This window comes from Eublepharis macularius, chromosome 9 (genome assembly GCF_028583425.1).
Source record: "Eublepharis macularius isolate TG4126 chromosome 9, MPM_Emac_v1.0, whole genome shotgun sequence".
In the NCBI taxonomy this organism is placed as follows: domain Eukaryota; kingdom Metazoa; phylum Chordata; class Lepidosauria; order Squamata; family Eublepharidae; genus Eublepharis; species Eublepharis macularius.
This window is the reverse complement of record NC_072798.1, coordinates 93,984,565-94,012,123: the sequence shown is the minus strand read 5'-3', so window position 1 is coordinate 94,012,123 and position 27,559 is coordinate 93,984,565. Positions and strand designations below refer to the sequence as shown.

Below are 27,559 nucleotides of genomic sequence, written 5' to 3'. Positions count from 1 at the left end.
GACACCAAACTCCTGTCATGCTTTCTCCTCAATGAACTGCAGTACCCTGAAGTTCCTCTCTTCTGCTTTTCTTTTTTGAGTTTGAGGTTCATCAGAAGGGTAAAGGGGGTCATTCTGGCCCCCAATAGACTTGGCTTGAAAGTGAAAGAACTATGCATTATCATATTTGGGGTTTCTAGTGACTCCAATAAATATTGAAAGATGATTTTATCATTGTTTCCATGTACGAATAGATGAACCAACAACTATTATCTTTGTAAAAAAAGTTTTACAGATTCTCAACTGTGTCTTATGCTTTAAAAATGGTGGGGTCAATTTGACCCCATTTGTGTTTCTGTGGAATGTTGAGGCTTTCAGTGAGGGGTATTTTGACCCCCAATTCCAAACTTTACTCTTCTTTGTCCTGCATTATTGAAAAAAGTTACTCTTGAGGCCTGGTTTTTTTCTTAATAGCTAATGTCATGATTAAGAGAGCTATCAGGTTTCCAAGTTTTGCAGTAATTTGGGGTCATTTTGACCCCAATTCCAAATTAGACAGGTTTCCCCCCTAAATTGCTCAACACCAGCCCATTTAAGCTGTTTTCTATCCATGGAAGGGAAGCTATGATGTCTGTATAGTTTCCCGGTTTCATTCCTCCCAAGTTTGGGTAGGAGAACTGTGAAATGAAAAATGATGTCCATCTCTTCTCCCTACCCCACCCCTACTGTTCACACACAGCCTGCCCAGCCTTCAGAAGCAGGGAGAGATAATGTAACTTGAACCTCAGCCTACATCGGCGTCCTGCATGTCTCCTTCCTTTCCCCTGTATGGTGGATAAACAAAATGTGAAGGAGAATATTGCTGAGGTTGCCAGCTGAACATTCCTTTGTTGGTCAGTGACTCAGATTGATTGGCCAACATTTCCCTAAGGGGTGCTCATTGCTAGCATTCCATGATAGCTTTATCAAGTACATACCAGATCTTGAATGTAGTGACCTTCCCAGTTGAGGGGAGAGGGCAGGCAGGGTAGGTGTATGTGCAAGTGCATGTGCGACTGACAGAGCAAGCACAATGGAGCGGCAGCTTGAACTTTTGGAAGAGAGACAGGCAGAGATGGCTGTGAGTTGGCTGAAGCCACTTGGGGTGCACAATCTTTTCTCTCTCTTGCTGGGATCGGATGTGAGGTAGCAAACCTGCTGCCCTGTGGGAGTGCCTCCTTGCCTCAGTCTTGCATTATGGGTAACTAAAGCAAATATTACAAAAACGCCATAGGACTTCGATGCACTCTCCTCCAAATGGATCCTTTACTTCTGCCTGTGGAACTTCTCCTGCTCAGAGAAGTGGAGAGCGTGTAATAATATCCATCAGACTTTGACTGTGCCTTTAGTAAGCTCATGTTACTTTTCATTAGATAGTAATGTGAGCTCAAGCTGGCTTATGGTTTCTGACGTTTCTAGAAAGGAGATCGTCACCCTCCTCATCATGAACGGCCCTTAATAGCCTACAGAACTGTAGGTCTGTTTCTTTCTCTTTTTTTTAATGGTCTGTGGTCTGACTTCGAGGTGGAGCTTTCTGAATTACGGCTACTGTGGTCATTTCAGCCTCGTATCAGTTCTGTAGTGGTTGCACTCACTGATCATCTGTATATACCTTTTTCCCGTCTGTCCTGTCTTAGTCTCTACATCTGATGCTGAGAAATCTTTTGCAGTAATCCCTTTCAGTGGAAGTTGGAGGAGGATGCTTTACAAAGGGACACTGTCAAGTTTCCCCCCCCTGCTCTTCAGAGTAGCTATTCTGAAAGGTGTCTCTGCACCTTAACGATATATCCTCTTAATAAGGTATCCCTGGCGATACACTGCCAGCTTTTTCAGCAGCAGTTCCACTTGATTTAAAACTCAAGTTTCACCCTGTTTAAGTTTCTCTAGAGGTTTGTTAGGAAACTAGTCTGGGACACAAAAAATCCATGTCCGTGGAGAATTCCGGAAACTCAGGACCTGCCAATGCTGTCAACTCTAATGAGCATGCCCAGAAGCAGTGAACTCTGGGAACAGCTGCAGTAACTGTGGAAACAGGAGAACACAGTGCAGCTAATTAAATGTGACAGTTGGGAAAATAAACTGCCAGAGAACTTTGCTTTCTTGGTATTTGTGACAGGAGAAAGGAGAAGTTTTGGAAACAAGATCAACGGAACAATTGGAAACTATAAAAGTCAAGGTGGTTTGCATTAAGGGTGGCACCTTTGGGGTCCAGTTGACTTGTTGTGGAGGGGGAGGACTTTTCGTTCCATCAGCTTTACAGGAACTGGCTTTGGTTACTTTGGCTGAGATGTGAAGACAGGCAGGATTGTACACATAGAATATTAACACCTTTTAATGCTAAAAGAAACGTTTGGCTTGGCCCCAAACAGATGGCAATCTGGGGCGCAGGTAAGAAAGGGCTCAGACCTAGCGGCAAGCTTCTATCTCCACCCTAGTGGTATCTCTTGAGTGCACCCATTGCTGATGGGGAAATTCTGGTTTGGGGGCAATCCAAATACAAATCCTGCTAAATGTGAGCCTGTTGCATTCATAGTGTTTTCCCCGGCTAGCACATCTTTGCCTGTTTCCTAGGGAAGACAATACCACTGACTAGACAGGAGAGGTCTGCTTTCCTTTACTGGAAATGTCGTCCCTGTTCTGACTGTCATTGTGTGCTGGGAAGCATGGGGTCTTTTCCTGCCTGCTGTGTTAGGAAAGAGGATGTTTGTATATCAGAATTTGTCTATTCCATGTTTGTTTAATTTTTTTAAAAAGTTCTCCTAGCCCTCAGAATTCTTTAAAAAATGATTTCCAGGAGAGCTGTCTATCATCCAAGTTGATTTACACAAGTTGATTTACCATGTGCGATCTACCTTGAGTCTTGAGTTTCTGTGAGAAATATAAATAATATAAATAACAATCATCATCATCATCATCATACAGAACAGAAAAATGAAACACACGGAGACCCAGTAGTATTGAAGACAAAACCCTTTTTCCTGCCACAGTGGATAGGAAAAGGTTACAAATCCCATTCAGTGCAGCACAAAATAATACTCCTTATAAATCTCCGGACCAGAGTGTTAATTCCAATCATTTCTATGACCTGAAAGCAGGCCTCTCCTGTCTTGCTTTAAAGGTAAGTTTCTCTTGTACTGAGGACAAACCCTGTCTTTGGGCACCAACGCTTGATCCTCCTTTCCCACCCCAGCTAAGAATGTTTAGATTGCACAGTGTGTTCCCATATGCAGAGGGTAAAGACATGCAATGTGTTTCCCAGGGGATTTAGGGTACGTGAGTCCTCCTTCCTCTTTTCATATCCTCCCTAGTAATGGGCACTTTCCTAGTTAAGACTGTAAGCCACACAGTAATCAGCAGGTTGTTTCAGAGTGGCTAACAGGGAAGCAGGATGATAAACTGACTAGCTCCTTTGTGTAGGGCAAGATGCATTCATCAGAAGACATTGGACTTGACTTTAATGGGCAGCTGCAGGACTGCCTGAAAGGAATCTACTAAACCCATTATAGTATTGTTTGCTTCAAGACACTTCAACATGAATAATCAACCAGTATTCATCACTCTGCACCTGCGAAAGATACTAAGAGCAGCACTGAAATGAGATGATACGATGTGGTGAAGCTGTTTAACGTATTGTCTGTAATTTAAAAAGCAACATGAATGCAAAAATCTGCCTGTGTAAGGTGGGTCAGAGAAGGAATGTGAGGAACCAAGAGGAGCGTGGCTTTAACACAAAGACAAGATTGCCAACAAAAGGCTTATTTTGCTACTCTAGCCAGCCATGGCAGAAGACAAAACTGCGTAAAAACTTGCTGAAAAGGGACTGGAAGTTGATTTTTTCCCCCAGTCATCACATTTACAAAAAATGATTGTGGACAAGATAAGGGAGAAGAGATTGCAATGGAAGGTGACGAGTCTTGAGTTCAACAGCCTTTGGTGAACTTTAGGCTCCATTCAGGATCAACTCCCTAATAATAAATTTTTTCCCAAGAGTTCTCTCCTAGCAACGAACGTTGATGCTTGTGCGTCTATCATATTGTTTCTAACGGCCCTTCAAACACTTAGCTTCCCCCCACCCCGCACCCCGAAATCACAGGTAATAATCACAACTCAGACACAGCTGAGCTCATTTTCAGGCTTTGAGGAACTGTGCAATCCTTGAACCGTTGGCCCTCAAGATAACAGCTCAAGGAAGTTTGAGAGCTAAATTAACGAAATGTTAGGAAGAGTCCGATTCCCGTGTCGTTCGTAAACCCTCACCGTCCTGTGTCTGCTGGGTGGGATCATTATATCCCACTTTTCTCTCCACTGGCGACACAAGTGGCTTACCACATAGTCCTTTGCTCGTCCATGTTACCCTCACAACAACAACAGCCCTGTGGTGTGTAAATGAAGTAAATAAATACATAAATAAATATTGTGTTAATCTAATAACAACAACAACAACATTCGATTTATATACCGCCCTTCAGGGCAACTTAATGTCCACTCAGAGCAGTCTACAAAGTATGTTACTGTTATCCCCACAACAAAACACCCTGTGAGGTGAGTGGGGCTGAGGGAGCTCAGAGAGATGTGTCTGATCCAAGGTCGCCCAGCTGGTTTCAAGTGGAGGAATGGGGGCTCTCCAGATTAGAGTACCGCGCTCTTAACCACTACACCAAACTGGCTCTCCAACCACTACACCAAACTGGCTCTCTCTAATTGGTAACCCTTTGTAATTTCTACCTTTACATAGAAATTACTTTGATTTCAGCACAGGTGTTGGATTTCATGGTCCGCTGAATCTTACTCTGTTGTAGTCATGTTGTTACTTTTTTGATTCAGGCATTGATTTAAACTTCATTTTGTATGGTATTTGTCTTTCAGATGCTCAAATGAGACAAGACTCAAAACTGGAGACACATTTTGGGCTTATAATTTCTGTCCTACACCATACTCTTGGACAGCACTCCTGGGACTTATTTTATATCTGGTTTTCTTTGCACCAGGTAAAAAGTTCTCATCAGAAAGAATATAAGGCAAAATAAATTGGGGTTATTGATTTCTTGTTAAATCTAGGAAGAATTTTTAAGCTGATATGAATTTTAGACCTGTGCATTGCTCTTCAAGTGAGGAGAAATTGATGAGTTAACTGGATGAACCACGTTTGTTTGAACACGTTCTCCTTGGCCAACTAGTCAAAAACCTCAGGAATTCAAAGAACTGATGCAACCCAGCTCATCTGTTCCTATTTCCTTATTGTGAGGAAAAGGTAGTCATGCTGGACTGAAAATTGTCTACAGATGCAGGTCGGTTCAGAGTTCAGTTTAAAATACCAAATTTTGGCTGATTCAGTAGAATCTGGCTGTTCCAAATCAAAATACCAAATAATACCAACTCGGAATAATGGAGAGTAGCTGGGGGCACTTCTTTGGGGGCCCATAGAAATTGCACCCCCCCACGGGTGCAATCTTGATGAAACTTGGGGGAGGGTAGAGGATAGTTAATAGATTTCCTGCAAATTTAGTGAAGTTTAGTTGAAAAATGACCCTCCTCCAGCCCAGTGGATAGTCACCAGACTGATTTTCCCATAGAAAGTAATAGCCAAATTTCTGCTATATTACTAAACCGAACTAGAGAATCTATTCGGTATTCAGGAACTACCAAATATTTTCTCTGGTTCGGTATTCCCAGTTCAGATTTAATATTTTTTTTTCTTGCACACCCCTAAAATTGTCCCAGAACATAACTGTGCTGAGTATTCACAATACATATTACCTTGCTATTCACTCCTTGTCCTAGTGATTTTTAAAAATTTTTAAATATTTTTACAATGCTGTTACAACAACGTTCCCCCTTTTCTCATTCTCTATTCTGCCTTTCTTTATTCTATCAGTTCTGAAAGAAGCCATGAAAAATCCGAGAAGAGAGATTCATGCTACTTTCCCCTGTCATTTTTGTGTAGCATTGTTACTTCTCTTGCCTTATTCCTTGTCTTCATATATTTCCCAAAGTCCCAACGTCTCCTTGCTTTTCTTATTGTCCTGTCTGTTCTTGTGTGCTGCTGACAAACTGCTCACTTTTGTGTCAGTCTAGGGGGAGAGAGTCGTATTTATCCAATATTTTTGGCCCACAGTCAGTTATCAGTCCATAGGATTACGTCCATGTGGAAGGTCTGAATTGTGTGTGTGTGTTTGCTTTAACGTTTCGTTTTATTTGTCCCATCCCTCAGCCACGATTCTACTGTGAGTAGAATAGTTCATGCTTACTAGTCTGTTTTCTGCTGCCGTCATTTTCCTCTAGAGATAAATCATATATTTTTACTTACAGCCATTTATACTAGGTGTAAGCAAATATTTAAAAATGTATTTAAGGATTAAATATTTGAAAGGATTAGATGAATATTTAATTAGACCATTGTTACGGAGGCTCGCCTTCTTATTGTACTCTTTAAAATTACTTTCAGGAAGGCGGCAGTCTTTACATTACTTCTTTCATTTCCCTTTCTCTAGCCTGCCGCTCCCCCCCAAGCCAAGTCCTATAGGGCTTTGCTTGTGTTGCTTTGAAGTCTTCCTTCTTGTCAGGAATTTCCTTGGCTTATTGGGAATCTTGAGGCTCATGGGACCGCTCACTGAAGATGCTGGAATACAGTGCCACACCTAGAAACTTCCACCACTTCTTCAGCTGGCCCTCTGTTTTCCCAACCTCTGTCACCATCTCCGTTCCCCTTGCAAGGTTACATCCTTCAGACAGCTGTTCCTTTGCTGTCCTTTTTTTGTTACTTCCTTCATTAGTTGCTAAATCTGCACATATCCTGACCGTGACTGCCCTATTTTCCTCTCCCATCAGACACTTAAATTAAAGTTCACTTTGTCTCAGGCTCCCCTCTTTTTAGTTCTAAGGTAAAGTTCAATGAAAGTGATTCAGTCGTTTATTCACTGACCGGTCATAAACTTGACCAGTCAGAAGTTACTTATTTTAAATCCTTCTTCTTATACCAGTGTAACATAAATGAGAAAATCTCCCCCTTGGTATCAGGAGGACCTTTGCATCAGCTCTCTTACTTGGCAAGTTGCAATGGGAGGGTGGGGGGGGGGCTATATGTTTCATAACTTTACTTCCCTCACTGAGGTAAAATCACCTTATGTTTACCTCAAACTTTACTTTCTTTTTTATTCCAGAAAAAAGTACAGTATGTGCCTTTATAACAAAAAACCCCTGTCTGTCCAATAGTATAGCTACATTCTCAGAATTCCAGCATACCACAAATTAATTTTTGTTCACAGTATTCTTATAATAAGAAATTCTATTCCTTTTACATATATCATCTGTCAAAATGCCCATTTTTAATATTTTCAGTATTTTTAATAACTTCTGTTTGAAGAGGGGTAGCTTTCTTCCAGTGCAAAGCCTGTATAATGTTTGCTACAGCTAACATATTTAATATTAAATATCTGTGTTATGACAACCTGCCCTGATCTGATTGAGGATAAATGTAGCTATATCAAAATCCAACTGGCATCTCAGTATTCCCACTACATAGGCCCAACATTTGAATTTTGTTAACATTTCCAACACCATAGTGCCACAAATTTTGTTTACTCTCTGTGAGGTTAGATACCATCAATATAATGTAATATATTGTGCCTCTGTTAAAGATAAACATACGGAAAATCCATATATAATTTTTAAAAAATTATTCATGTTCTGTCAGAAATTATCTTACGGCTCTGGCCCACAAAAATGTGTGTCATCCTTCAGTCACTCATACTTGAGATAACATTTTACAGCCTTGTTAGAAGAACTTTTTTTGAGTCTGAATGAAATAATGACTTTCCTAAAGTCAAAGTGGATATACCAGACTAAGTTTTTCTTAGTTGCATAGGAATCATTTTCTTATTTGAAAAGTTTCTTTAAATGTGAACTTCTTTTCTCCTGATTAGACCACAGCAAGACCTCCAGAGGAACGTAAACAAATGTCTGTTCTGATTGGAGACTTCCATCCAGCATCCATGGGGCTAACTAAAATCTTAACTAGCTGCTTCGTAAAATTGAGTTAAATTTGAAAGAACAAGTCCTCCCGCTGCAACTGATTTGTGCACTGTGGTTTATCTAACCTGATTCCTTTATCCAGCCTAAACAAATTGTGTTAACATTTTGACCCTTTAATTTGTCTAGTCCAGCAATATTGGAACAACAAAGAGTCAAACCCAGTCTTGTCAGGTCTTGGAAGCTAAGCAGGGTCGGCCTTGGTTAGTAATTGGATGGGAGACCTCCAGTGAAGACCAGGGTTGCAGAGGCAGGCAACGGCAAACCCACCTCTGTTAGTTTCTTGCCTTAAAAACCCCACCAGGAGTCTCCATAAGTCAGCTATGACTTGACGGCACTCTCCACCACTACCACCAAGAATCTGATAATGCTGAACAGCCCCCTCCACATGGGCATCCAAAAATCTACTAGGGGCCAACCTGAGATATGGAAGATTTTTCTACAAATCTGGTTTTGCAGAAAAATCCAAAATGAAAAACAGAAGGGGGTTTAAAACTGCTACCCCAGCAGCTGAAGCAACTCCTACTCTTGCATAGGCATTATGACCCAAAGAAGAGAAGATACGAGATGCCATTTTGAGCTTGCCTTGTAACTCCAGTAAATATTACCTAAGTTGGCGGGGTGGGGGAGGAAGGTTGGGGTAAAGAGGTTGTTTGTGGGGGAAAGGTGGCGAACACCCTCAGCAGAAGCAGAAAAGAGGGCAGGCAAATATTAACAGGAGTGGGGTAGAGATGGCAGCAGTGGGAGGGAGAGGAGGAGGAGGAGACTGCAGCAGGAGAGGGAGAGGAAGGAGACAGCAGCAGTGGTTACAGGAGGGGAACTGAGAAGGAAGCAGGGGACTGTGGGACTTCCCATCTCCTACAAGTTCCCCCTGCGTGTCTGTAGAAATTTTTGCAGAGTTGACATTTTTATAGCATTTATCTTAGCCATCCAAGGAAGTTTCAGGTGACTCTACAATCCAGCTCTTTAATTTGATGACACACAGGACCCCAGTTTAAGTGATAAAATGATCTTATGTCTGATGTGTGGCATATTCTGAGATATCTAAATGGCTTAGAAGTCACCCCAAATGTAGTCTTATGCTGTTTCATATCTACTGCAATAATGGTAATTATTTCCATTTTTCTTTAATTTCATATGCACTTATCGCATCCAGCAATCTGAAGAAATACTGTGTTGCTTCTTGGAAAATGTAGTATTGTCTGCATGTATTAGCCGTTTACATTGACCGCACTTAAATGTTATTCCTATTTTTGGCTCAGATCTCACAGCAATAGATAATGGTTCACTGTCCGTCTTCTGTGCAGCCCCACATGGGACTGCGCCTGCGCAGGCCTGCCGACCGGATTTTTCTTTTCTAGCAAACGTCCACTAGGGGGCGCACGTCCGCTCCAATGCGCATGCGCGGCCGTTTCCCGCCCGAGCGACATTGGGCGACGTCGCCCCCTTTCCCCTCAGTTTCTTCTTTGCCGCCGACCGGTGAAGATCTAGCTGTCCGCTTTTCTGAGGAAACTTTTTCTGAGGAAACTTTCTCTGATCGTGAAGATGTCTGAGAAGTCGCTTTTTAAGCGCTGTTCCACCTGCTCCACAAAGATGACGAGGACGGACGGTCACTCCGTGTGCCTCGAGTGCCTGGGCGAAGGGCACATCGTCGGAAAATGTGAGCACTGCCAACGGTTCACCCCGAAGGCGAGGGCTGAGAGGGCGAATAGGCTGAACGCCCTGCTGTGGAGAAGGGCGATGCGGGCGTCGGGGGCCCCGGGTACCCCGGGGGGGCCGCCACCGGCTGGTGGGACGGTTGACACCCCCCCTGAGACGGAATCTGTCCGAAGGGCCGCTTCCACTTCGCGTTCCCGCTCGCCGGATCGCCGACAAGCCCAACACCCGACCCCGGATCCGAAGGAGGCTGCGAGTTCCGCGTCGGGTCGCAAGCACTCCACTCCGCAGTCGGATCCGACTCGGAAGCGGCGCCGTTCCAGGTCCCCGTCGAGGTCGGAACCGACCGCCACATCGGCTCCGAAGGTGCCGAGGACTTCTTCAGATCCGAACATTTCGGCTGGGTCGGTTCCCAAGCCTTCGGATCCGACTCCGACTCCGACGTCATCGGCTCTGAGACCCGCTGAATCGGCTCGCACTGGTCGTGTTCCGAAGGCAGGCCCTCGATCGGATCCAAAGGTTTCGGATCTGTTGTCTATGTCGCCGGCTCCGATTGACCGGAACCGAAGCTCCGATCCGCCTTCAGCCCCCAAGGGGGAAAAGAAGTCGAAGAAAAAATCTAAGCACCAGCAATCGACGTCGGTCCAGACGGATGAGGTGCTCTGGGAGAAACCCTCGACCCCCGTCACCGCACCTGTCATCTCCGTTGCACCACTCCACTGATGGCGATGGTGATCTACCCGACGCTCCACCTCGGGTTGCCGAGACGTGGCATGCCGATGACTATATGGCGAGGGAGGACCAGCCTTACCGCCTTCCTCGGAGTGGCTTTGACAGAGAAGGCTCCCTGTATGCCAGCTCTCCATCGTTTGGCAGGGAGTATTGGGGTGACACTCGGAGTGAGTTCTCCCACTATGGTTCTCCTAGGCGCGTCTCGCCTTACCAACGTGCAGAGCCTTATCAGTGCCCGAGTCCTAGCCCACCATCTGACCCGTCACCAGATGACATCATTATTGGGACTGGTCGTGTGTCACCCTCTGAGGACTACCGGCTATATTCGGAACAAATGGTCAGGATGGCCCGTTCTCTCGACATCGAGATATCGGCTGTAGATCCTAAGCCAAAGGACAAGATTCTACAATATGTCCAGTCCGGTAACCCTCCGACTATTGCTTTCCCGTTCACCGAGGGCTTGGTGGAAATCATTCACGACATCTGTGAGAAGCTGGCCTCTGTGTACCCGACGTCCCGCAAGCTAGAAGCCCTGTACAAGACGCGGGATGACGTTTGTGCGTACCTCTTTGCACATCCGCCTCCTTCTTCCCTCATTACAGAGGAAATGCAGACCCGCCAACGCCAGGGGTCTTATGCTGTGCCCATTGACAAGGAGAGTAGGAAGCTGGATTCCCTGAGCAAGAAGTTATACTCCTCTGCTGCCCTGACGCTGAAAATCTCTAACTATTCAGCCATCATGGGGGCGTACCAGATATTTCTTTGGAACCGCATGGCGGCATTCATGGAAAAACTCCCAGCAGACCAGAGAGTGTTGGCGAAGGTGATCCTCGATGAGGCTGTCTCGGCAACAAATAAACGCGGGCCGTGACACGGTTGACACCTCTGCGAGGGCTCTAGCTTCCTCCGTCGTCCTCCGCAGACACTCGTGGCTCCGCACGACTGCGTTGCCGGTCAAGACACGTAATAAAGTTGAGAATCTGCCCTTTGAGGGTCAATCCCTGTTCTCATCCAAGACGAATGACTACCTCTCCCAAAAACGCAAAGATCGGCTGACAGCCTGTTCCTACGGCATTCTCCCGACCAGACCATCCACCAAAAATCGGTTCCAGTATCGCCCCTCACAGGGCTATCGTGGTCGGCAACAGCAATACCAGCCGTATCCTCGTTATGGGTCCTACAGGCGATTCCAACAGCCTGCGAGCTCCTATCAGCGCCGGAGACCAAGCTACCGCCCTCGTCGCGGTCCCCAAACCCACGATGCCAAAGAGTCAGCAACGCAGCCAAAGCAGTTCTGACTAGAATTTGAACAGTCTGTCATGTTTGGGAGCAGATTGGTTCAGTTTGCCTCTGCATGGGCAGAAATTACATCCGATAGTTGGGTTCTTCAAATCGTTAATGTTGGATATAAAATTCAGTTTGATGTTTACCCAGTGTTGTCTCTTCCTGACCACTCAATACAATCCTCTTCTCATAACTTACAAGCTGAGGTTGTAACACTGCTAGAGAAAGGGGCTGTGCGGGAGGTGCTCCCTCAGGACCCCCCCTTAGGCTTTTACTCCAGGATGTTCCTGGTAGACAAGAAAGATGGAGGGGTACGACCCATCTTAGATCTACGGGAACTGAATAAATTCGTTCTCGTCAAGAGGTTCAGGATGCTTACCTTGAACACGGTCCTCCAGTTAATGCCCGAGGACATGTGGTTCGCTGTCCTGGACCTCAAGGATGCATATTTTCATATTGCCATCCATCCTGATCATTGGAAGTACCTTAGGTTTCTATGTAACAATAAGGCCTACCATTACCAAGTGCTTCCCTTTGGTCTCTCAACGGCCCCACGAGTTTTTTCTAAGTGTATGGCTGTGGTAGTGGCTTATTTGAGGGAACGGGGTTGTACCATCTATCCCTACCTTGACGATTGGCTTCTAGCAGCTCCCTCTGCTGATGCGCTCCTGGCCCAGATTCATACAGTGATGCTCACCTGCTCCTGGTTAGGGCTTTTGGTTAATTTGCAAAAGTCTAACCTTACCCCGTCCAAGAGAATACTATTTATCGGTATGGAATTGGATGGTTGCGTAAATAGAGGTTTTCTCCCCAGGGAGCGTGCATTAAGAATTGGCAGAATGGTGAACCTTTTTTCCAAGTGCAGGTTCCAATCCGTGACAGCGATCCAGAGGCTACTGGGCCTCATGGCCTCTTCTACAGCTGTCACCCCTATGGCCCGGTTGCACATGCGACCTCTCCAGCTGTGGTTCCTGTCGGTTCATGATTTTGAACACGAGTCCCAGAATAACCGATATTCCATCCCCAGGGGGATTATCCGTGCCTTACGATGGTGGCTTGATGAGACTAACCTCCTTGGGGGTATTGCATTTGGGTCCATCCAAACCGAGATCACAATCTCGACTGATGCCTCCACGATAGGATGGGGAGCCCAGTGTGGAGCCCTTAGGGCACATGGGGTTTGGTCAGAGCAGGAACGGGAAGATCACATTAACCTGCTAAAATTGAGAGCGGTCCGTTATGCCCTTATCGCATTTGCAGACACGCTGCAGCGGAAAGCGGTTCAGGTGCTCACAGACAATTGCACCACGATGTTCTACCTGAACAAACAAGGGGGCACTACATCCAAGGCCCTCTGCGACGAGGCCGTTCGGATCTGGAACTGGGCCATGGACAGAGGCGTAGTCATTCAGGCGGTCCATATTCCCGGCACCACCAATGTCATCGCAGACAAACTGAGTCGGATGCGATCCGACAGCTACGAATGGACCGTAGCAGACAATTACCTGAACGCCATCTTTTTGGACTGGGGGTTCCCGGACGTAGACCTCTTTGCGGCGGAGGCCAACAAGAAGGCCCCGCAATTCTGTTCCAGGGGAGGACTAGGTCACCGCTCCCTAGGGGAGGCGTTCCAGATACGCTGGACAGGGCGCCTGTTTTATGCCTTCCCTCCGTTCCCACTGCTGTCTCGAGTCGTCAGCAAAATCCAGAGGGATGGGCCGCACTTAATTCTAGTGGCCCCCTTCTGGCCCAGACAAGCATGGTTCCAACATGTCATGCAGCTTTCGCAGGGGTCATATTATCGGTTCACCCTGAACCCGGACCTTCTGTCCGACAAAGGGGTTTGGTATCACGACCTACCCAAACTCAACCTCACTGCTTGGCACATTCGGGGACGGAGGGGATGTCTGACAGGGTAGCTGAAATTTTGCTGAATGCCCGTAGGGACACCACTCGCAGGTCGTACGCAGCTAAATGGAAGCGTTTTGAGGCCTGGGCTGCTGACACCGCAGTTAATGTTTGGGATTGCCAGTTGTCTTCTGTGTTTGAGTTCCTCCTGTCCCTTAAGGACGGGGGACTCTCTAATTCTTCTATTAAAGTTTATTTGGCTGCCATTTCAGCCTTCCATCCTAAAATAGATGGGAAGACGGTGTTCTCCCACAGTTTGTCGAAGTCTTTTTTGAAGGGGCTGTATAATATGTTTCCACAAGTCAAGGAAATTGTTCCCCAATGGTCACTGCAAGTAGTGTTGGCAGGGCTTATGAAACCACCCTTCGAACCACTGGCCACCTGTGACTTAAAATGGTTATTCTGTAAGGTGGCCTTTTTGATAGCCATTACGTCTGCCCGTAGGGTTAGCGAGCTGGCTGCACTGAGGTGGGACCCTCCCTTTTTGAAGGTCCATCAGAATAAGGTGGTGCTGAGACCTGACCTTCGTTTTAGACCCAAAGTGTCCACTCAATTTCACACCTCACAGGACATTGTCCTACCTATCTTTTTTCCTGACCCTTCTGATAACTCTGAAAGGGCTTTACATTCCTTGGATGTGCGAAGGGCTATTTTATTTTACCTTCAACGTACGTCACAGTTTAGGAGTGCCAAACAACTGTTTGTGTGCTATTATGGGCCCAGGAAGGGAAAGGCTGCTACAGCCCAGTCAATTTCCCATTGGGTCACTCAAGCTGTTAGAGCCTGCTACTCGCATGCTCAGTTACCTTGCCCCTTGGAACTAAAGGCTCATTCCACCAGAGCACAGGCTGCTTCGGCGGCCTTCCTTAGGGGCGTGCCCTTGCAAGACATCTGCAGGGCTGCAACGTGGTCGTCTTCTGACACGTTCGCTAAACATTACGCACTAGATGTGTGGGAAAGGAAAGAGGCTGCTGTTGGTAATGCAGTGCTTCAGTCTCTTTTTCGGTGAGAACACATGCCCGCCTCCTGGGTAAGTGGCTTGTGAGTCTCCCATGTGGGGCTGCACAGAAGACGGACAGTGAAAACAGAGTTGCGCTTACCGTAACTACTGTTCATTGACGTCTTCTGTGCAGACACACAACCCTCCCTCCTACCCCGCTGTGTTCTTCCAGATAATGTGAAGGCATTCGGCGGCAAAAGGAGAAACTGAGGGGAAAGGGGGCGACGTCGCCCAATGTCGCTCGGGCGGGAAACGGCCGCGCATGCGCATTGGAGCGGACGTGCGCCCCCTAGTGGACGTTTGCTAGAAAAGAAAAATCCGGTCGGCAGGCCTGCGCAGGCGCAGTCCCCATGTGTGTCTGCACAGAAGACGTCAATGAACAGTAGTTACGGTAAGCGCAACTCTGTTTTCCAAAGCCACAGCCAATGACAATGGCAATAAGCGACATCCCTGCCTAGTGCTTTGAGTTAATCTCAGTGACTCCATGTGTTCTGAGTTTAATAAGGTCTTGACTTTGTCCTTTTTACCTTGACCTGATCTACAGATTAACGTTATGGCCATGGGATCAGGATTTAGAATATTTCCGTTTTTGAAATCTGTCCTCCTAAAAAATCTCAGAAGAAACAAAGTAGTCTAACCTAGAGTATGTATTATTTCTATTAGAATAAAAGGAATAGTTCCCCCCATATGAATGGGAGCGCCTCCAACAGACTTCTAGGCACTAATTTCTCGGGAATTTTAAAAAGTTTACCAAGATCATATGTTAAATTAATGTATCTAATTGAGGAGATATATTTAAATTCCAAACTACAATTATTTTTCCTTCCATAAATTTTGTATATCTCTCTTAATAAGGCTTTAAAATATTCAGATCTTGACTTGGGACATATACATTCACCAAAGTGAATTCAACAGGCTGCCTTTAACCAATATATAACGGCCTCATATATTCTTTTTATATTTCCCGCAATCCTTCTTAACTTTAATAACAACATCTCTAGCTGTATTTACCTTTGAAAAAGAATGTGTATTTCTCCTAAATATTTTCCCTAATAAATACCCATTTTAGTTAGGTGGGCTCCCTGAATGAAACCTACACCAGCTTGTTGGCCTTTTTAACTAAGTAGTTATTTCCTTTCTCTCAATACGGTGCTTTAACCCATCAGTGTTTAAAGGCAGAAATTTTACTTCCTTCATATTCCCAGTTCTACAGATCCCTCCCTCAAAGAAAGAAAGAGAAACAACTACAGCTGCAGAAGCCCGGTTGGCTTTATTCACAAATTGTTATTACCTTGATCTGAGTTAATATTTGCTTCTATGTTTGAAGAAGCTTCTGCCCTCAAATGTTCCTACAGCCATCCAGCTTTTCATTTTCAGTCCAGCCTCTGTTTTCCTATTTTTGCTTTTAATCTGCTCATAAAATGTTCTGATTCTTCAATGACTGTTTTTCAGCCACTATTGTTTTCTGAATGTCCAAGGTTTTTTTCTAGCATATTTTATTTATTTATTTATTTATTTATTTAATTAATTGAATTTATAGTCTGTTCTCCTCGTGAATGGACTCAGAGCGGATTACCACAATAAACAATATACATAAAAAGATAAAACAATAATAATATAATACACAGTAAAATCATTAATGTTTCAGATATAATAAAACAGCATCCACTGTAGAGCGCTCATCTTGCGCAACCCCAGTCTCAAATCTCAAATCCCGTGGAACAGGGGTGCCAAGCTGTTAGGTGGCCAACAAAACCAGAAGGGGACACAAGCGCCCCCCCACCCCCAAGCAGGAAGCCAGTTGGGAAATTCATCAGCATCAACCACCATAAACCTGATGGAACATCTCTGTCTTACAGGCCCTGCAGAAAGATAGCAGCCTTACCTCAAATTTCTCAGTCACTGTATTTAGTTTTCCTCTAATTTCCTATAACTTTACCTTTCCACTCTTAAGATTTTTAATTCAAAGTAATCCCCACACTCTTCCACCATGTTTTTATTTAAGTCCTGTTCTTGAATGTTGTATGAAATTTAATTTTGGATTTTGGATTTTTCTTTTTATTTTAGGAATGGGACCAATGCCTTGGACAGTAAATTCTGAAATATACCCCCTTTGGGCTAGAAGTACAGGAAATGCGTGCTCTTCTGGCGTCAACTGGATTTTCAATGTTCTGGTGTCACTAACATTTTTGCACACAGCTGAGTATCTTACATACTATGGTAAGAACTCTTTTTTATCTTAATTGGTTCCCAAATGAACTCTATTTCAAGTAGCTGAAGTGTTAGCTTTCCATCTTCAAAGATCAAGACTAGGGTTGCCAAGTCTGGGTTGGGAAATTCCTGGAGACTTGTGGGGAGGTGAAGCCTGGGACGGGACGGGGTTTAGGCAGGAGAGAAAGATCAGCAGGGTCTATCATGACATAGAGTCTCCTCTGCAAAGCTGCCATTTTCTCTAGGGGAACCGATCTCTGTAGTTTGGAGATCAGTTCTGGGAGATCTCCAGGACACACCTGGAGGTTGGCAGCCCTAATCTAGACTGATAGTTTTCCTTCTCTCCTTAAAGTCTCCCAGAAAGCTAATATATAGGTATGAAAATTGTCTCAGCGATAAAAATTGGATTATGTAGCTGGAAACTAAGAAAAACTAAGAATAATTATTATATAATGCTGAACATAAAATGCTGAATGTAAAGCAGTAAGTAGGGGGATGAAAAGAAGAGGTATTACGTAATTTAAGTACTCTGTCATATATTGTTTTTGTTTATGCATTGTTTACTGTTATTTTCTTCTTTAAATAAAATATATAGAAACTTATATAGTTATATAGTTGTATAATTTATATAGTTGTGCAATCTTACTTGTATCAGAGACACTTAACATAGTGTATTAGAGATTCTCCATCATTTAACCAGATCTGATTATAGTCCTGTTAACATGGTCACGAAAGTGTATTAAAATTCTACCGAATATTTTCAGTGTATTTTGTGAGACGAGAGAATGACCATCAGTAATCATTCTATAGCTGTAGTCGAAGTTCCACTTTTCTGTTGTAATGCCCGGTGAGTTTTTCGTATTTAAGTAGCCAAATTTCAAAATCGTGGATTTTGACATATTTCGCAGTCAGACTGAGCAGATTGGCAGAGTATTCATTGCTGGAGTCAGCCTGCAGAACATTGTCAGGGGTGGGGACGTCTCGACTTTTCCTGCTGTTTGTACTGCCCTCTATATAACCCCGAGCACCCCTGGATGGAAAGATGTGATATAAAAGGATATATGATATAAAGGAAGTAAAGCTTGCACTTTAATACTCCCTTGAGTAACAGATGTATAAATGGTAGGAATGTAGTCAGAAACCTTCAGGTGAACTCTGGTGCTCAGATATTTATCACTATTTTTGCAAGTCTGTTCTTAAAGGAAGGAAATAATGCTGTGTTAACATGTTTTGTTTGTCTCTCTCTCTCTCTCTCTCGCAGGAGCATTCTTCCTGTATGCAGGATTTGCTTTCGTGGGACTCATTTTCATCTATGGCTGTCTTCCTGAAACAAAAGGGAAGAAGCTGGAGGAAATTGAAAGCTTGTTTGAGAACTCCCTGTGTACATGTGGTATTTCAGATTCTGATGATGGGAGGTATATAGAATATATCCGGGTAAAGGGAAGTAATTATCATCTTTCTGACAACGATGCTTCGGATGTGGAGTGATTTTCAATTGCTGACGTATTTGATCATTTAAAAGTCTTGGGGGTGGGGAAGAAGGAGCCGTTCTTGAGGACCTCACTGCCCTGCTTCTGGTCTGATTCTCCTGCCTTCTCGTTTGTTTATCGTTCTTCTAAACCATGTTGTTTCGAAAACAAAATAAAGTGAAATACAATATTCGCCAAAAGTGACGGCTTGCAAAGGGGAGAAGAGCAAGTTATCCCACGATGATGCAGGCATTCCAATAGCAGGCACTGCTGTATTCCTAATGTCCCCAAAATGATGAAACCCAGTGCAATTGATGAAATGCTAAGCTAAGTTGTCGGTCTTGCAAAAACATGTGAAAAAGATCAACTAGCCAGAAACCAGATGAATCATAAAAGTACGGTTACCTGGCAACCAGCATTTGGTATGTTCAGTACAGAAGTGCTCAACCTGTTACGAAATAAGCAGGAGAGAAAAATCCACTGCCTGCTGTGAAAATCATGATTTATTTAGTATTACTACGTTCTTGAAAAGCAATTTAATTTCATATGCATGGAGAGGGTGGGGTTTTGCAGTACTCCCCATTTCATTTTTGAACATGCCTGCCTTTTACAAACACAAATCTGTTTTAATTGTCATTATTTCATTTGAGAAACCCTTTGCAATTCAGTGAAGAACTGTGTTAGAAATCCTTCGGCTTTTCCAAGTGTGAATTGTGGAGTAGGTGGTCAGGCACTTGAAACCAGGTATAAGGAGGCAGGTCTAATCCTTCATAGGAATTGCAGCACATTGAAGAATGTCACTCTCAGTAGAGCAACCCCAATCCTTTCCTTTTTGTATCTTCCTTAAAGTAAACCCCTTCATTTAGCCCCTTAGTGCAAACCATTAAACAAGCTTATAAGTATGCCCTATTACTTCCAGGCTGGTCCAAGCATATCACTGTATCTAATAGTAGAGTGGCTGGGCCTCTTGCTAATCATGAAAACAGTAAAACAGGGCCGCCTGCAGACAAATCAAGGTTATCATTACATAGTTTTCATCTCCAGGCATGCAGAAAAATATGATTGTGCAAATTCACCCCCCTGTCCTGATGTCTGCAAACGCTTCAGGACACACAGAACGTTGAGAGCAGCAAAGTGGGAAAGGCAGGTCGGCCTGTCCAGGTCCATGCACACTTACAGAATCCTGGGAGGGGAGATTTTGTGTAGTGTGATTAATTTTTATATATTGTCTCCTCACCACCACACCACCCTGTGAACTCTTAGCTTGTTCTCCTGGGATAGGTTGGTATACTGTACTGTTTTAATTAATTTTAATTAATCTTTTAAAATTGTGATATTGGAAATGTACTGTTTATTAGTTGATGTGATGTCTGGAAAATTTGTGATAGCCTATGGCAATAGACAGTAAACTCTCTAGACTCTTAGCTTGTTCATTTATATTTTGAGATTTTGTCCACTGATCGCAGTCTATGTAATGCGATCAGAATTTAATACAACTAATACATTATACAGTTGTTCTGGGATAGTACCATTTCAAAAGCAGGTAGGAATCATATGTTTGACAGCTTCCATGAAAAGCTAGTATATCAAGGAGAAAGGTATTAGTGTAATATTCTCCATGCCGCGCTCTGTTTCCGTGGATCAGGAGACATTTGAGCGCAGGGGATGTGTCATTACTTGCTTACTAGAAAACAAGTAATTTAAATGGATTAAACCTGATTTTGATAGCTTTAAATGTTGTCTTTGTAGCTGGCACTAATCAAAATAATTAATATTGCACTAGTGTTTTTGTGCCTTTCTCATATTTTCCCTTCCAACTCTACTTCCTTTGCAAGTTTGGCTCATAAAAATCTACTGGGAGCCAAGAAGAGTAAGGCCTGTAGATCACTGTATAATTCTCCGTTGTCTCCTCCTAATAATGAGGCTGGCTACCACACTAGGCAAACAAATCCATAGCTCTTCTCTTGTGCTGAAAAGGTAAATTTTCATCCATCTGCAAGTATGATTTGCTTCAGCGGAAGTATTTTAAAAAGGCAAATGAAGGTTCCTTAACTTAGAAGGATAATGTAGCCCCCCTTTAAACATTAAAATACGTTCTCAAACTTTATAACTCTGTAAGGTAAAATTCAGATTTCCCCAACAGGAAATCATTCCAGTTTTAACAGTGTACATTTTATTTTTTGGATAGCTTCAAATCCTCAGTTCTTGGAAAAACTTTGAAACGGATAGCATACTCGCTAATAGTTCTCAAATGAAAACAGGGACTGTGTTGTCTGGCAGTCGCCCCTGGTTTTGCACCAAGGCTCACAGCCTGAGCGGCTTTCCTTCGTCGCTTGGAGGCTCATCTCCACCTGCCATCCATGGGGTGTATCCGTTTATCATGACAGCCAGCCTTAGAGGGTGGGAGATGCCTAGTTATGTGCTGCCTCTAACTCTCAACTGGAAGTGCCACCTGGGAGACTTGGCACGAGAGCTTCCGAACAGTTCCCCTGGGACATGGGCACTGACTGACTCCCCCACCCCTCCATTTTTAACTCTTTCATGAACTGTCCCATCCAAATATATAAATGGGTTTTGAAACCTTAGTTTAAAATTAGGAAGTTGCTGAAAAAGAAGCTGTCAAACAATGATGCCACCACGTATTTCTGGATCCACTTTCCAAGCCAGCGTATTCATTGACAGAGGGTTCGTTACATTCCTGACAGTCCTATTCAAGGTATGAATGAGGTATGTGGCGTTTTATCTGTGTCTGCCCTCAAGAAAGCAAGAAAATAAAACCCAAGTACTTTTATGACCCAACTGGTTTCTGCCTGGTCCTAAACATCCCGTTTGTTTAGACTGAACAGTACCCATCATACTCATTTGGCTAATGAAGCGCAATAACAACTGAGCACGTGCCAAAATGCTGTCTTTCATACAGACAGCCCCTGAATATGCCTTCATGAGATTTACCTGCATAGAGCCTTAATCCAGGAGAAAGCCGCCTAAGTATGTGTTGAGGTTAAACACACGAGGAGCGTTCAAATTGGTCTTAGTGTTTTGCAGAGCTTGGTCTTAAAGCCAAGAAGAACCCAGCTGGTGGCTTAGCAGACCCCTCTTGCGCAGCTGCGATGGGACAGCAGTGATTGCTTATGGCTTGGTGCTTGATATAACCATGGGATGGCCGTTGGTGACCAAATTCTCAGGCAGCTTTGCAAGCAATGTTCCAATTGATACTAACCGTCTTATTTTTCAGGCTGTCCTGAGGCCTTTATCAATGGAAGAACATTAGCCAGCATCCCAGTTCCTGGATATTCTCTTAAATGACTTTTCAACCATGCACCATTCTCAGTGGTTTTTTTTTCTGAAGCTTGTTACTTTTATCTTCTTGTAGAGTATTTTTTAAAGTCAGGCTTGACATTTTTCTCGTCTCCACCTGTTAGAGGCTGAAAGCATTTCAGCTCACTAACGAGAGCACAAAAAGAGAGCCCGCGTTCCTGCCTCTTAATTTTCCTTGCAGACATCCTGGCTCAAGATTTATTTTCAATGTTGCTTATGCTGTAATGTTGAAAACATTTTATAGCTCACGTCCACATTAATCACAGTACCAAACATTATTTATTACAGAAGTGATATTGCATGAATACTTGAAATCGGTTCTAAAAAAAATTGGGGTTTTATTTTTAGAATCTGTGAATATTTATAGTTAATGTTTATTTTGCAACAGATTTTTTAAAAAAATATTTTACATATTTTAAGTTTAAGACTTTGTTAAAGGGGATCTAGACCCAACATTCCAGAAACAAGTGTTTAATTACAGGTAAATTTCCTATGGCAGGTTGTCGATTTTTAATGATACATGAATCGAATTGCCTAAGCACAAGATTTCTATTACAACTTTCTAATAACTAACTTTTACTAACTTAACTTACTAGTTTCAAGTGGTGTGGCATCTTAAGCATCCATTTCTTCCAGTCGCTTAGCTCGGTGTGGCAAAATTAATCTGCAGGCAGAAACGGCTCCTGTGCAAAGATCCATTTGGCGGATCAGGTCCAACTTGCAAACTGTGCTGCGTAAGTTAAAGCACCAGGGGCTGTGGGCACAGCAGTTGGTGCAGGCTTCAGTGTTAGGAGCCTGCCTTCGATAGTGAAGATCACAGATTGGGAGGAAAGAGGAGCGGATCTTGACCTCACTCCTCCCAGTAAGTGACCCATGCTGCCAAAGCTCTCTAAGCTGAGCATCCGCATGATTGCCACACTTACCCAGAAGTTCCCATGGAATCCATTCATGATCATTGCCGCGTAACTTTGGCCCCTTTCCCATCAGATTGATCAAACCCCTCCATTTTATTATGGGGATGGGGAAATTTTGAAGTTCTTGCTTGTCATTTTCCCTCAATTAATATGTGAAGCATCTTTAAATGAGGCAAACGCTTTAGGAACTTTATGAAAGACGTACAGTCTTGTTATATGTGATATGTGCACAGTCTTGGTGAATAATAGTGGAATCCCTTTTAGAAATATCATGAGAAACTGGATGATTCATATAGAATTTATGCTGAAAGAAATTCATGCTAGAATTGGAAGCCGTTACGTTTTTAGTATCTGAAAGCACTGGGGAAAACACCAACCAGGCCAGTTTTTTATAGTTGATGCCCACCATTAATAAAGATAAGAAGCTGTCATTATGAATCCTAGAATCATTAACTACCACTAAGCAAACTGAAAATGTGTCTTTAGTAAATACACCAAAATAGTAGACCCTGCCCTCTTTCCTGCAGTATAGAAGATTTCGTGGCAGGCTGACTATAAGACCAAATAAGCACATGTTAATTCTCAGGCTAGGAGCAGCCCTCCAAAACAGAAAAAAAGGAAGATGGATCACTGTGATTTCAGATGAAACCATTGGGTACAGATATTTGCAGTGTGCGTGTTGGTGATTTTGGAAACCAGTTTCGAAAACCTGTGCCAGTTAAGAATTGAGCCAAATCCTCACCCAAGTTTGGCTTTTAAATAGCTTGCCTTGGCACCAACCCTCCCCAACTTCCTTTCTGTTAGTTTCCTTCCTCTTTCCTAAACGGAAGTTGCAGGTGGAGGGAGCAAAGACTTGAGGGAAAGCATCCTTGGTGTTCTCTGTGACCAATGGAGGTTTCAAGTAGTGGTGGACTGGCCATTTAATGTACAGGGAAAGTTTCTGATTGGTTACTGCCCTGGATTGCTGCTAGCAGCCCTAGAAGAAACAGAGCTTCAAACTAGTAGCGCAGCCAGCACTGTAGGGGCCACCTGAGCAGTGCAGAGGAAGGGGGAGAGACGAGTGAGCCAACGCCCATTGTGGGTGCTGCTGTCCAGGTCTCCTCTGAGTGGCCCCTGCTTGTGCTGCTGCAGAGGTCACTTAGCCTGGCTTGCTTTGGGGTCCTTTTAACTTTCCAGCCCACCTCCGTTTTCAAGCATAGTTGGAAATGTCTGTTGCTGCTGGGAACACTGTTGTTTTATGTATTTATTATATTTATTAAATATATTGAGCCAGGAGAAAGAAATTAAACTAAAGAACCCAGAACTCTTAGCAACTACTCCAGTTCTTCCACATGCTCAAAACTCCCCCATTTTGTTGCCCGGCATTCTGGGGCTTTTATGGTGGACACCCCATTTCCCTCCCCACCACCCTCAAGAGTTTGGCAGAAGACTGGCAGAGATCTCCCTCTGTATCCATCTGCCCAGATTGTCCGAGAACTCACAGGGAATCGTGAGCCTTCTCCAAATGTTCTCTGACAACACTCAGAAAAATCGGACCTCTTCTGAATCACAGTGGGGTAGGTGACATTTGTCCACATGAGACCAAACTGGACTCTAAGAGCCACGGTGCCCGTTTGCTAGAATGAGCTTTGGATGCATTCTGTAAACGTGGGTGTGTGTGCTCTTGCTCTGTTCCCATTTGTTTTGATGGGCCTTGTGCAGGAGAACTTTCCAAGTGTTGATGGCTTTTCCCAAACTAGGAGATTTTTTATTATTCTAAAATAAGTAACGTGAGATACATTTTTTGAATGAAATCAGTGTTTGAGAGATTAGAAACTTATGTATTAAAATATTTTTGTCTGGAGGCTAATAGACATGACAAGCACTTTAAAAAGCAACTTTATTTGTGCACTTTTCTTTTTTGATTGCCTCCTGCCTGGAATTCTGCATCAGGCCAGAAGCAGAGAGACTACAATACGTGCTTTATGGATTAAAAAAATTCAGTGTGTTATTGCGGGTAACTTCTACAGCTTAAATGTAGCTACTGACAATGAAATGATACTGACATACAAGTCACATTTTGAACTGGGGCGGTTGTGGTTTTCTATAAATAATCATAACCTTGTGTAAAGTTACCATATGGCATAAGCTGCACAATGGTGTGGATTGTGGCCGTGTATAAAAGAAGTCAGCAAAGTATATTCCTCTCAGTGAAAACTGTTTTGGTATTGGAGAACTGAATTCTTTAAAGGCAATTATGTAGATTTTAAAAATCAGGAAAAAGTATTGGGCAATTATCTATTTTGTGTATTTTTACATAGAGAAGGATTTTTTAATGTGCCAATAATCATCACTGTGCCGTTTTGTAACAAAGTGCTAATGTTGTTCAAAAGTACTGTATATGAAAATATTTTAGCCACAAGATTTATTAGTAAATATCAAAATACATTTCCAGATCTGACTTGCATCTCTTGGAGTAAAGGCAGTTAATAGTTTCTAAAAAATCTTTTTGTATGTAGTAAATATGAACTATATTACATTCAACAACTGGGCATGTGTAATTATATCAAGCTTTATATGTGTATATATATAAATATAGTGTTGCAGTACATATTAGCTTGAGATGCTTTTATCCAAATTGGTTTTGACATTTTAATCCATTTTATGTAATCTACCAAAGGAGGTGAGAAGATTGCACAAACCTGCCAACTCTGCCTCATTAGCACGCAAAAGTCCTCTGCTTCATGGGTCACAGTAACGCATACAAAAGAATAAATTTATGCCAGAGCCTTGGGGAGCAATCCTAAACTAGTCTAAGTTGGAAGTAAGTCCCATGTTATTCAGTGGGGCTCATTTCCAGGAACCTGTCCACAGGATTGCTGCCATATTCTTAGAAAGTATCTTAAGTGCGTGGTAACTACTTAGATATAATTTTAAACGCTCCTACAGTTAGAAAAGTGGGTGTCGGGTTAGTGGTTATTTTATTTTTCCATTCAAGCATGCATTTTCTCTGTCTCGCTTTTCTTCCCCTCCTTTTCTCCTCGTCACTGCCGGTGCCAGGGTTTCTGGCGCCTGCAGCGACCCTCCAACATGTGCGCATGCAGCACGAGATGGGGGCATTGGCCGGCAGATGACTGGAGTGGGGGCGGAGGGTGCTCTGCGCTCCGCACACCACCCTGGCAGCGACTCATGGCTGCTGCGCCCGGCTGGGGGCATGTGGCGGCAGCGGCACGAGGCTGGCTGCAGCAGCTGCGGCCCAGCCATGCCAGCTCCATGGTGCGCACCTCTGCCCCTGACACCCCCTCCGGTGCCCTTGCGCCCTGAGGCCACCGCCTACCTGGCCTCAATGGGTGCGTCGGCCCTGCTCCTCGTCAGCTAAAGTAGTGCTGGCTAGAAGCAGTTTTCCCATGTCATGAAAAGTTTATCAGGACGGGGCTTAGAACTCCTCTGGTGATTTCTTTTTCCTCTGTGGTGGCTTTAGAGACGCTTCTGCCAGTATTGCACTGCGGCTCGGACAAGAAAGAGTTTCTGTCCATCTTTCAAAGCTCAGTGATAGCCACTCGTGGTCCCAGTTTGAACTGAGTAGGGAGAGGGCATTTTGCCCTTGCAGGCCCCTTTGAAGGAAAAGGGGGCACTGTATGAGTCGGAACATTTAAATCCCCCTCCCCATACCTTTAAGAGCTTTTAAAGAAGATCCATGGTATTGTCTCCTTTCAACCTGAGATACTAAAGTAAGTTGTGAAGAATACTGCCTACTACTTCAGAAATGTATGTCTGAACCAGACCTAGGTCAGACAGTTTTTACCATTTTAACATAACACCATTTTATTTCTCAACCGACCAAGCCTATAATGTATAAAAAGTGGTGTATATTTTATTAAAACATAACCGTATAAAGTTAAATGTTTTTATGTTCCAATTGCTTTACTGGAAGTTCAGTCTCTATGTAAAAATAAATATCTTTAAAGAATTGTCTGACAATTGTAAATGAATAAAAGTGAGCGTTGATTACAGAACTGTTCTGGGAGTTTATTTGTTCTATTTGCTTATTTAAAATATTTATATCCTACTTTTCTCTTGATCAACGGGACTAGAATGTTCTCAAGTGCATGTAAGTTGTCTATGGTGGAAATGTGTTCAAAATATGGTCAAGAAGCCACAGGTAAATGAAAAATGTGATGGCAACAACAAATGAAGAGTTACAAAAGTATAAACATTGGCCCTTTTCACACTGCTTACCTGCTGCCGCGTTGCGAAATATCGCGCAAAAAACGCGGAAGATAGCGTCTTCTCATGAGAGTTTTGCGCGACATCGCGCAACTATTGCGAGGAACACTATCTTCTACATTTTTTGCGTGATATTTTGCAACGTTGCGGCAGCAGGTAAGCAGTGTGAAAAGGGCCATTATATTCACTGGCAGAACACACATTTTGCATGGAGAAAGTCTTAATTACAGGATCTCAGGCTGCAGGTGTTAAGAATGATGTTGCTGTTCCCAAGACTTTGGAGGGCCTCTGCTCAGCATAGTAGACGACGGTGACCTAGATAGACCAGGTGTCCAGTTTGGTTTAAGGCAGCTTTACATGTGAGTAGACAGGGGTCCCCTCTTTTGAGAGAGATGAAACACGCAGGGACAGTCTTCAGCCTACCTGGTTCCAAAACCCAATAGGTATGATCAGGGGCTGTGGCTCAGTGATAAGGCCCATGATCTGTATGTGAAAGGTCCCAGTTTCAGTCCCTGGTATTTTCCATTGAAAGATGTCAGTTCGGCAGGGATTCTCTGCCAGTCAGAGAAGATAATACTGAGCTAAATAGATCAGCAATAGAACTTGGTGTGTTACCAAAGGGCAGGGCTTTTTTTCAGCAGGAATGTGGTGGAACAGAGTTCCAGAACCTCTTGAAAATGGTCACATGGCTGGTGCCCCCCCCCCCCCGATCTCCAGACAGAGGGGCGTTTAGATTACCCTCCGCGCCACTCCAGCGGCACGGAGGGCAATCTAAACTCTCCTCTGTCTGGAGATCTGGGGGCGGGGCCATCAGC

At 43.7% G+C, this 27,559-nt stretch overlaps 1 protein-coding gene across 1 annotated transcript in view; it reads left to right on the top strand.

Moving 5' to 3' along the window:
- The window catches only part of SLC2A13 (solute carrier family 2 member 13), a 222,952-nt gene extending 196,445 nt beyond the window's left edge, over positions 1-26,507 (top strand). The window contains exons 8-10 of the mRNA XM_054988163.1: positions 4,885-5,006; positions 16,694-16,846; positions 18,099-26,507. Of these exons, the coding sequence (XP_054844138.1) occupies positions 4,885-5,006; positions 16,694-16,846; positions 18,099-18,325 (502 nt within the window). The 3' untranslated portion in view covers positions 18,326-26,507. The remainder of the gene's footprint in view (positions 1-4,884; positions 5,007-16,693; positions 16,847-18,098) is intronic.
- Positions 26,508-27,559: the final 1,052 nt, after the last annotated feature.